The sequence below is a fragment of the Delphinapterus leucas genome, chromosome 17 (assembly GCF_059928025.1).
Source record: "Delphinapterus leucas isolate spDelLeu-1000000601 "Yukka" chromosome 17, BTC_Dleu_Yukka2, whole genome shotgun sequence".
NCBI classification, from domain to species: Eukaryota; Metazoa; Chordata; class Mammalia; order Artiodactyla; family Monodontidae; genus Delphinapterus; species Delphinapterus leucas.
The window spans coordinates 8,577,268-8,589,400 of NC_143145.1; the positions used below are offsets into that span (position 1 = coordinate 8,577,268).

At 32.6% G+C, this 12,133-nt stretch overlaps 1 protein-coding gene across 14 annotated transcripts in view; it reads right to left on the reverse strand.

Moving 5' to 3' along the window:
* PHF20L1 (PHD finger protein 20 like 1) overlaps positions 1-12,133 on the reverse strand; it is a 78,160-nt gene that overhangs the window by 36,542 nt on the left and 29,485 nt on the right. For 13 of the 14 annotated variants that reach the window (XM_089898701.1, XM_089898703.1, XM_089898709.1 and 10 more), the window contains 4 exons: positions 8,566-8,648; positions 4,780-5,032; positions 2,464-2,652; positions 1,996-2,202 (listed from right to left, as the gene is read on the reverse strand). In XM_089898701.1, coding sequence (XP_089754827.1) covers positions 1,996-2,202; positions 2,464-2,652; positions 4,780-5,032; positions 8,566-8,648 — 732 coding nt within the window. Of the gene's footprint in view, positions 1-1,995; positions 2,203-2,463; positions 2,653-4,779; positions 5,033-8,559; positions 8,649-12,133 lie in introns of those variants that run through there. The other variant, XM_089898710.1, reaches the window with a different exon arrangement.

Consider the following 12,133-nt stretch of genomic DNA (forward strand, 5'->3'; position numbering starts at 1 on the left):
CCCTGGTGGCCCAGTGGTTGAGAATCTGCCTGCCAATGCAGGGGACATGGGTTCGAGCCCTGGTCTGGGAAGATCCCACATGCCATAGAGCAACTGGGCCCGTGAGCCACAACTACTGAGCCTGCGCGTCTGGAGTCTGTGCTCCGCAACGAGAGGCCACGATAGTGAGAGGCCCGCGCACTGCAATGAAGAGTGGCCTCCACTCACCGCAACTAGAGAAAGCCCTCGCACAGAAACGAAGACCCAACACAGCAAAAAATAAATACATTAAAAAAAAAATATATATATATATATATATATACACATTTTAAAAACTAATGACTTTATCGTTTAAAAAAATAAATAAATAAAAATAAATTCCCCAATGAATATATCTTTTTTTTTTTTTTTTGGCGGTATGCGGGCCTCTCACTGCTGTGGCCTCTCCCGTCACGGAGCACAGTCTCTGGACATGCAGGCTCAGTGGCCACGGTTCACGGGCCCAGCCACTCCGCGGCATGTGGGATCCTCCTGGACCAGGGCACGAACCCACATCCCCCGCATCGGCAGGCGGACTCTCAACCACTGCGCCACCAGGGAAGCCCAATATATATCATTTTAACTTGAACATATTTTTCATATATTCAGTACAGCAACAAATTCCAGATTGTTAAAGAACTCATAAGAACTTCACCAGGAAAAGTATCTCAAAGGGTTAAAGGTAATTCAGAAATCTTGTGAAAACAGGGAAAAGAAAAATTAATTACCCTACAGATAGAAGGGGCTTAGAAATTGTCCAAAGACAATGGATCAGTTTTGGGAAATGACAAGAAATGTTTCAAAGCCTACAAATCTTCAAATTTGGGCTCTTGATTTTTTTAAAACAAGATACGGAAACACTATCATGTACAAAATAACTTCAATCTTTTATTGATTAATGGAATTGTAGAACACTGTATGTTTAATATTAGTTACACTTTCACTTTGAAAGAAGGAACAAGAAGGTAACAGCAGTAATATAAAAAGTATGCTTCTTAAGTTACTTCAGTCATTTTATTTTAATATACACCACCACCAGAAAAGAGCAAGCTCTATTTTATACTTCACCCAAGGATTTGATAAAGTGGTTTCAGAGAAGATACTACTAAAACCGATTATCCCAATACTCTCTGGCTGCTAATCAAAAAAGTTTTATGTTTTTCCCTACTTCTGAACTGACTCAATTCACCTTATTTATCCATCTACTGATAATTCCAAATTAGTAATTTACTGGAAAAGCATCTGAAATTAGTATTTGCCTTTTTTTTTTCTTTTACTGTAGGGGCTCTTTGGTTGAGGTTAAAATTCTATAAAACTTCCAAGTAAAACAATGTAACCATATAAGGGAAATATAAATAAATATAAATCTAATATTCTGTTAGATTAAAACATCAACTTGATAAAATACCTCCGAAAGATTTCAGATTACAATAAGTGTCATAAAATCATCAAAAAATGTCTTATTGAGTATGGCTGATTTTACACATTAGACTCCCAAAATAACATTAAAACAAATTACGTTTAAATTTTGGAGATTCTGCTCCAAAATATGGGATTATATGTAAGATACAGGTATATAAATTAATTTAAGCTAAGTGTTTCTTAAATATTAAATTCTATTAAATCCTTAAACCTAAGTATTGAGCCCACTAAGTTATTTTCTGGCTTCAAAACCAAGAAACTTCTGTAATTATATTTAGCTCTAATAATTCCTATTTAGTAGAAACAGGATATAAGAAAGAAGTAGGGAGAAGGAAGTAGATTAAAGTGACAAAATAAGAAGTATATCCAGAGAATATGATAGCAAATGGTCACACAAAAGGACGTTAAACAGACTGAGAAACCCTATCTTCCACAGATGTTATGGAGAAGTATTTATAAAGAGGAACTACATACTAAAATAATGTAATTATACATCAAACTGTTTTTACTGTATAAATGCAAGCCTAGCTAACTTGTAAAATGAATCTTTTTTACCTGATGCTGTTGGAGCTCCTCTTCCATCAGTTACTGCTTTGGAAGAAAGATTTGTAAGCATCTGTGTATCTTCCTTTTCTGCCCTGGGGCATTCATTATGGTAAGAGGGATCTGGGGCTAGCGGTGCTGTAACTTCCGAACCACGACTTAAGTCAAGAGGGAGACAGGGTCCCAGTTTCTCAAGTGACAAATGTGCAACATCAGGCACTACACAAAATAAAGAATGTAATATGTTAATATAAATACACTGTCTCAGTTAATATCCATGTGGATTAAAATGTTATATAAATTAAACAGTGCCTGGAAATAAAGAAGGCACTAAATAAATACTTGTAGAATTAAATGAAGTGCTTATAAGTCCAAAAGCTGTTAAGGAAAAAGCAGAAATTTCTTAATATTCTAATAATCTTTATCTCAGTGTTTTGTCTTCTTTTATGTTTGGTTCTATAGAAAAGCAATATACATTACCCTCTGGTACTGAAGACTCTTGCTGATTTTGAGAACTGATGGAGAATACTTTCCCATCAGTGGCTGGAGAGGGAGGAGAAACCTTTTCTACAGAATCATCAGGCATGGGCAAGGTGGCTAAACGCTGAGATCTTCTTCTCCGCTCACTATGCTTGAAAGGTCTAGGGGGGTTCACAGGCTGTGGAGGACCTAGAAAAAGATCTTCAATGTTCACGAAGCAGATACATGCCAGGTTCATCTTATAATACTTAAGGAGAAAAATGGGAAAAATGATTCAAATTCTGCCCTCTGATGTTGTAAGGTATCCACAAGGAACGGCATGTTCCAAAAGTAATCAAAGGCAAAAACTGCCCTCATTCACAAGGGTTAATCAAAACTTCTAAAATCTAAAGCCTACTAGAACCAAAAGAAAATAACATGGAACATTAATTTCAGGTAGTTTCCCAAGTAACAGACTACAGTTAATTCTCTAATTGCAGATCCTTGCTAGTTGCCACTTTTCCTTTGGGAAAATAATCTCTGTATAGCCAAAGATTTAAAAAAATACATATATATATACATATATATATGTATATGTATATATATATGTCCCTTTTGCTACATTACAAATCTAGAAACTCTTAAGAAAAAAAAAAGGCAGGGGCATAGGTGACAAAAATCTGACATGCATTGTAGAGTTAGTGCTTTACTTGCCAAAGTAAAACTAATGTAAGTAATTTTATCCCACCCTCATTCCCGCAAATGGATTTTTATAAACATATATTTGGGCCTGATTCATTAAAAAAAATTGAACACAAACAACTTTAAGGACTCATTATGGGCAAAACCCGAGGATTTTTAAAGAATATGACACTGTTCTTGCCCTTGCGTGTTTTTTATTTTGTTTTAAAAAACTAACTTGGTGAGCCATTTAAGCATCTTCTAGCTATGTATTAACAGAAGTTTGGAAATTTTTTTTTTTAGCCTTTCATTTTCTTCTTTCTACACGGCATGTAAATATGTTTGATGATTTAGAACAGGCAGGACTACATAAGCCAATATATGCATGTTAATTCAGCAGGAGGAAATGAGTAGTTTAAAAAGGTTGATGCTTTGGGTATTTAAAAATAATTTTACAAAAGTCAAAATGGAAAAGACATGGTGATAATTGAAAAAAAAAAGAATAAAATTCAATTGCTGTAACACTAGCCATAATACCAAAATACAAAACAATTGCAAAATAAAATACGTATCAATGTCATGTGACATTGTAGTGACTACTAATGATATTATTTCATGATAACTGCCATAATGAAATGAAGCTTATAAAGAAACAATTCAGTTTTTCTGTTTCCATCATTTCTACTCATTTATTAAAAAGAACCAAACCAAAACCAAGAAGTACCAAATCCTGATCAAAAATTGAAAAACACGGTTTGGCAAAAAAAATATAGCAATGGAATGCAAGAGGAAGTTAATATATTTGATTGATAGAAGTCTTCTCAATGTCACCATTTTTAATTGTTGTGGAAGATATGATATGGCGAAGTTCATAAGGAAATGTGTCATATTCATTTAATAACCAGGTTACTAATTCATTCACTGTATAAACAGCAAAATTATCTTTTACCCAGTGACTTTTCAGGTAATTATTTTTCATATGTCTCTAACTTAGAATACTAAAACATGAGAAACACACAGTCAACACAAATCTTGTCTTACATATATCCAAACCCATGTCAATAGGCTATTTAAAAAAGACCAAGTTAACTCTTGAAAGATTAGTGGTATTGAAACAGTAAAATCTTTAAATATAAGATCAAGGAAGCAATCTTCTTCTTTCATTAGTAAGATTAAACTGAAGTTTGCACTCTAAATCCTACAATAAGAACTGAATAAACTGTATTGCCAAAGAGGGTACAGACAACTGGGGACAGTAACTAAATCTATCCATAAGAATAGTCTTAGGAGTTCAGGAAAACATCCACCATGGGTCTTTTTGTATCTCATAATGGTTTTGTTCTGTTTTTTTGTAATGAATCAGGCCTCTCATTGTGCTTGGATTATTAGTTGAGGAGAGTCAAACTACAGTGGAATTTGGTTATTAAATGCTAAGGTTTCTTAACCAGCAGTATAGTCACTGTACCTCTGTACAATACATCAGTCAGAAATGTAAATGGTTTTTGCCCCTAAAATAGTTTCAAGTCTTCCCTAACATATCCACTTAAGTTTGAATTTTTAAAATGCAACTTCATAAAAATACAATATAACTACAACCAAACTGTTTTTAATGTATCTTATAGGATAAGTAACTATTTTTTAAAAATCTGTGCTCACTAGTTTTATTTATCATTGAAGAAGAAAGCTGAGATACAAGCGTCAAATCCTCGACTTGTATTAATTCTGGGGAAAGTGGTGATTTAGGGGGTTTTATACACCCAGAAGAATCTCCAGATTCATGTTTGCATTTCTTGCTGCGAGCCTTCCCTGAAGACAAAGTTGAGGATAACAGTGCAGGTTTCTGAGTGTTGGCAGAACTGCTAATGTCAGCTTCATTTTTTTTCTGACTTTGAGGTTTAGGTGAAATCGCCTGAATAAATAATAAAAAATTGATATTTTTATTTTGGTTTCTTCATTTTTGTTGTTTTCTATTTTGACTGTTAAGCATCTTTAGTATCCAAAAACATTGTTAAGCAACATATAACATTTCTATTACAAATGAAAAACCAAAAAGAACCCCACAAATTATTAACTAAAAGTTGAATAGGCTGTCTTTAAAGGGATGCTGTCAACTTGTAGTCTAAATTTAGGTTTTTTAAAATGTATTATTTATAATATTCTCAGAAAATAAAATGTTATCTAACTGGACAAATATGTTCCGTATTGAGTTAAAATATACCTCTTTTGACACCATAATTACCAATGACATTGATAATAATTAGGTAAATAAACAGCATTTTCAAGTTTTAGAGCATTGGAGGAATACATTTAAGCTTCTGACTTTCAGATTTTTTTAATAAAATAATTTCCTTTATCGAGTTCAATGCAGAGGTTTAAGTAGACAATTTCCCTTTAAAGAAAGATCTCAACAGGAAAACAATGATCAAATTAACGAAACATTATCTTTAACTCATTTTAATGCTGAAAGCTAGAGTTTCATAAGCATAATGCATCATGAAATCAAAAGCCACCAGCAATACAGAGTTAAAAGACTAAAAAACAATACAAAACAAGCAACAACAACAAGAACAAAAAAAAAAAACAAGGAGTAAAACCAAGTGTAAGTTAAAAACATTGGATTTAAAAACAAAATACGTCGCATTCTTAGATGAGAGTTTTTACCTTCTTCCTGCCAACTGATACTTTTAAAAAAAAATTAGAACTTTGTCAGTTCTTTCATAAAGAATATCTTCATTCATTTGGCAGTAAAATGTCCTACATATGTAAAACTATATGTGAATGTGTCCTAAGACAACAGAGAACAGCCACATTAGATGGATTTGCAATCTACGGTGTTGGAATGCCTATACTGTATCTCTTTTTGATATATGTTATCTGAGAGCAAAGTATGAGATACACTTTTTTTAAAAAAACCTATACTAGAATAGGTTTTTATAAAGAACCAAACTACTAGCTCTATGAACAACATGCTTGTCCCCAAGATACCTTTTTACTTCCATATCTTTTGTGAGGGATGACCATCAGGTCTGCAGTCTGCAGTTCTCTGGAATATGGAAGATCATTGTCTGGGGACCAACCAGCTTTCTGTTCCCACTAAAAATATTTATAAAGCGCTCAAATTTTGGTGGAAAAAAAGTGAATATTTGGTATTAAGTATGGCACCTTTGTGCTACAGATGGCATGTTGGACATACCACATAAAAGGGCTGGTGTCAAGTGTCTCATTCATTGAGTTGTCATCATTTCTATTCTTGAATTTACTCATTACACATGTGTATAAGTGCAGATTAATCATTTGAAAAAAAAAACCTCCATATACAGAAAGGATTCCTAAGCTTATCATAAAAGGTGTTGCCAGAAAAGTAATTAGAGCCATTACTTGTAAATAAACAATTTTATTGTTCATCTTCACATATGTGAGAGACATCACTACAGCATCCATTACTCTCAAGTTACAAAGTTATAAAACAAGATTTTAATACTTAAATTAATATCTGGATAAGGTGCTTAACCTCTAAACAAGGACAAATTAACATTTTTTAAAACTTACTGAATTATGCATCTAATGCAGGTTTTATCCAAAAGTAAATATAACATGACAATTCCCTAATACAATTAAATAATCTATAATTAATAATCTGAGAACTGGGGTTCAAGACCACAGAGTTTGAGTTTTTTTTAAATGTAAATAAATAAATCCCTTAGGACAGTAAGTTTTGGCCTTAGGCCTGTTATAAATCTACATCATGAGTGGCATTATTTTACTCATTAGGGCAACAGAGGTTAGTGACAATCTCTCTCCTTCAAGTCTATTGTTGATACCGAGATGTAATTAAGAATTTTATAACTCGGCTTTTTAACTTTGAAGAAGGGCAAACACTTAGCACAAAAATTAAGAGTATGGTTACAAAACATTTCACACTGAAATCAACCTGAATGACAAAAAAAGGGGGGGAACAGCATCCTGTTCCTTAAAAATATAAAATAATTTACAAAGTTTTCATTAATGATCATTGGTCTCTTTGTTACAAAACTGGGAGGGACTCTCAAAATTTTTTTAATTATGTAAATAAAAACAGCCGAGTTACTCAATTTTTTTCTTTGTTTTTTAAGCTCAGTTTCAAAATTTTGTACTTCTCTCTGAAATGGGCACTGCCCTCTACACTAACTTTCACATATAATAAATAATTTTCACAATCACATTCATCTCAGCAGGATTGTGCATAATAAAAGATTGACATTGTAATGAATTTTCCAGAAACATTTTATTACCCAAGTCCCTGATTTATTGCATTCTGAGAATACCATAAACAGTGGTGAAAATACAAAATATTGTTATATCTGGGACGTTGAATATAGTAATACACAGTAAAAAAGTCACTTAAAATTTGGTTGATATACTGACAATAACGGCAAAGACTTAACCGTTTGATGACCACAGAAAATCAGAAGGTATGATTCGCTGACATATTAATCAATTTAAAAGATCACTGATTCAATACAACATTAATGGAGGCACCAAAACAATGCACTGTTATCATATCAGGCCTAAAATAACCCTGAAAAACTCAATACAATATCAATTAAATTTGGACTGTTTTTTAAAACGCATATAGAGAAGAGCAACAGGTACTCATTTTAAAGTCTTCTTTATTAGGCTACTAATAAAGAAAATTAAAATAATACAAAAAGGGTATATTAAAACTACATTAAGGCTCAGATTTTAAAACAGGAGAACCAAGGAAATCCAGTTATGGCTATTACTGTGTTCTTATAGTCTTACAGTGCCCAAGAAGGTAAGCCCTTAGAAAATGGAAAAGCATGCACAGTCCACTATATACAGGTATTGTGGGAATCTGAAGGTAGCCAAGGCAAAATCTAGCAACTGCAACCTTCACTTTTAAATTCCTCTATTAGGTGGTTTAAAGACAGACCCTTAATAGTTTAAAAAAATTTTTTTTGTAGTTATTAAAATATACATCCTAGCAAAAATGTATGGCTCATTGATCAATTCATAAAACACATAGTCAGTCTAACAACACCAATTGTTACAATATAAAAGAAACTTCTTACAAAAGAAGCTTTATTAGATGTCAAAAAACCCTGTTTTAACTCACAAATGAAAAGTATTTGTGTAAGGGTCTTTTTGTAAGCTAATTAAATGTGATCCAGCTGGAAGCCTATACCCTGGGATGCCTGCCTCCAGGCCTTCAACTGTTGGGGGACAAAGGCTTTAATGCCAGCCTACTGAAAATAAACACTAATGAAGTCTGTAGTTTATCTGTATACCTTGGAGAAGGCAGAGTTAAAAATATAGCATCAATTAATTACCTTCCTATTCCCATATCTGATCAAAAGGGCAATTTCAATTATGTGGATACTATAGCTCCTTGATCATTCCAGTTGGGAACCTTGAAAAAAATCAAATGCTACCATTTCATACCTGCTCCAGCATTGGAGCCGTTTCACTGTTGTCTTCCTTTTTTTCAGCACCATCCACCCCAACAGCTTTGGATGCCAACAAACCTTGAGAAAAATTGTACAGAAATTGCTTATTAGAAAAAATATCGACTTTCACACTAATTAACTTCTCAAAAATTTTAGCAGTTGAAATCCCCTATACTTTTTTATAGAAAGTAAATACAACACTCTCAGAAATTTACTTGTCAAAAATACAAACACCCTTAATAATGGCTCAAGGGGCTGAATTAGAACTTGAGAGTTGCTTACACAATTAGTTTTTAAAATAAAAAAATTAACTAAAAATACCCTTTTAAAAAAATCACACATATACACATTTATTCTGTACAAATTTAAATTTCTATGGTTTAATGTTCCAAAACCTAAGATGGCTTAGATTGTTAATACTTAGGCTTTGTCTATACAACTGAAATAAAATATGGAATTAATATTAAGATATAAGGAATCCTTCCAAGCATCCAGAATATAAAATAAGATTGTTGTTGTTGGATTATTAGTTAAAAAAATACTCCCAATTTTTTATTTCACCTGGATCCTTTAACCTAAGCTTTACAAGTTTGTTTCTATACCCAGCTGTAGCTTACCTTCTTACAAAAGTGGTGAAAACATGGATGCATCCATTTTATGTTAATGGAAAAGAGTACAGATCCTTCCTACAACATTTGAGCTTACTTAATATTATAGCCTCATTCTACAATTAATGAAATAAACTGGGAGTTCCAGTTTTCACCAATATATACCATTAATTCTGAATTTTAGAAGACAGAATATTTTATCTGGAGTATATATAATTAAATTTACAAGACATTAAAACTCTGCTTTAATTTAGAAATTACAGGCATTTACTTAGTCAAGATTCTTTGCTAAGCACCAGATAGGTACCCTCAATGGAATCAAATTTATTTGCTGCTTCTTATGGCCACCAAGCACATAAAAAGTCACCAAAAATCATTTTTGTGTCATTTCAAAGTCAGGCACACAAAACCTTGGCCTCAAAGGAAGCATGTTTAATAACTGACAAAATAGTAAACTTACTTCAGCAATTGTACCATTATGTTATTAAAGCTGTCTACATCATATTTAATAGGAGAAAAAAGGTGCCCCAAAATGCCACCTAACTTCGAGCTACCCTGTGGCAACATCGCTTGACTTTTTCAGGTAACAATCTCAAAGATGTTAAGTAATCTAAGTGGAAATTCAAATATTAAAATTGTATTCTCAAAGTAGTACTAGAGCCAAGTGTTAAATCAGGCAAAAGGCACCTTTCCATTATTAGATAATAAAGTTGAATATCTATCACTCAGAATTGTAATTCAAAACAGCAAAGGCTGAGAATAAAACAATGATTTTGATACAGCAATGATTGGTATTAAAACTGCTATTTGGTGCAGTTTGACATAATTCATTTTGCTCAAGTCCCACACAGTATTAAGTGTAGGTTTAAATGGAGGAAAAAAGACCCAATGTATAAGTAATTTTACAAAAATAGTTTATAAATCATAAATTCAATCCTAACTATAATAATATAACTTTTGAACACATTTTTAGATGACTAAAAAAGATGTAGCACAGGATATTTCTTTAACATTTAAAGCTGCATTCACTAGGTTTTTCTTCTCTAGCTAATATTTCTGAGGTTAAATACTACTAAAAATAAAAAGAAAAATAATTAGGAAATTAGGTTCTTCTTTTGTAGGGAACTGAGTAGAGGCCCTACTTCGAAGGGGTACTCAAAGAGGACAAATATTTGCTATTCAATCTACTAAATACACTTTACGTTTTTCGTTTCCTTTCATATAGGTGGTGGAAATACTTTTAAATCACATCAATAGATAAAATAGATCACAACCTTCAAGAATTAATTGGAGGAAAATAAATACAAATGAAATTAATTTTTGTTATTTGCAAATATGTATTATCAATATATTACTTATCAATATATTACTAACAAGTCCTCATCCAAATAAGATATCTACAAACATTTTAACAGCATGTGTTATGCAGTTTTAAGAAATTATTTAAATATCAGGTAGAAGTAGAATATAAATTTTTATAAGTCCCACCCACAAAGTGATAATTTCTCAGTACTCTACTTCAGCTATAAAATAGAGTTAGTCTCTCACTGCTGATAGGAATAAACAGAACAGAGGCCAGAGCATCTGGTAATGGGGAAGACAGAGAGAGCAAAGTGGTTAAATTCATGGTCTACTTTTCATCCAGCGATTCCAAACCACAATATTCTTGCTTAGATTAAGAACCAAATATCCTGGATATTATTATCAATAACTTATTACTGGCCAATTCAAATCTCTGGGGTTTTTTAATTATTTTTTTTTAATTCCTTAAGCTGTACAAACATATCTAAACTGGCTGAATGTCTAGGAACTCCTAGAACTACTACAAACAGACCATGCACTAACTGCTGTTTCTTCTCTTACTCTCTGACAACCCGTACTTTAAAATCTACTCAAATTTGCTTACAGTTTGCTTGCAACTTTGTCCCAAAGTATAAACTTTATTATCTTTGTAAAATCGTTTGTTCTAAATCAGTATGCATAAAGTATCAATAATTATCAATAAGGTACATGACAATGAAAAATAAGATTCTGGAAGAACATATATATACTATGCAACAATAATTTCAGTGTCTACTTATTTGAAAATTTTGAAGAAAGCCATTCTATTCCATTCTCTGTAGAGAAATCATGTTTGGAATCTCTGTAGGGTGTATATATGAGGAAGAAACAGAAAGAGAGTGAATAAATACATGAATTAAATTATTCCAGCCGCTGGTCCACTTATTTCCTGTTAGAACTATTTAAAAAATAAATAAAATGGTGTGCGTGGGGGGGTAATACCTCAGAGCAGGCTGAGATGCTGCCATGTTACCAGCCTATTCCTCTCAGTAGTAAAGGGACAAAAAGACAGATATAAGTGAGCTTGAGAAATTTAAAATATACCATAATTCCATAACAAAATTGCTATTTCATATTAGTTCTCATCTCTTTTTATGGTCCACAGATGAAATTTACTGTACAGAGGCAAGCCAGAGTTTCAATCATAAAAGACAATCTTAAAATATCTATTATCTTTTTGCATGGTATAGTTGTAACATGAAATCAGAAATAGATGCAGAGATGAACTATTAAAAAAACTAACATACATCTTCTGAGTAAATAAAGGGAAAAGATCATAACAGTTTCACATTCGTAAAATCTTATGCCTTTCTACTGTTGCCCAAGCTATTACTTGTTGACTTGAGATTCCCAAGAGGAAGTGAAGATAAAGTCCCTCCACAGAAGGCACAGGGTGTTACTAAAGCAACCAGTATTAGAACTTCCTTGAGGTACATGGTAAACTGGTTTCCCCCCCACTACTGTCTTTTCAAGGCCAAGCGGAAATACTGCATCATTGTGGATTGAGCTGTTTTCTTACTTCTTTAAATGGTGAGCTTGAACTTCTCAGTAAGACACATGTAAGAGTATACTGACTGAAACTAAAATCAGATTATCCAGATTGTAGGAAAAACC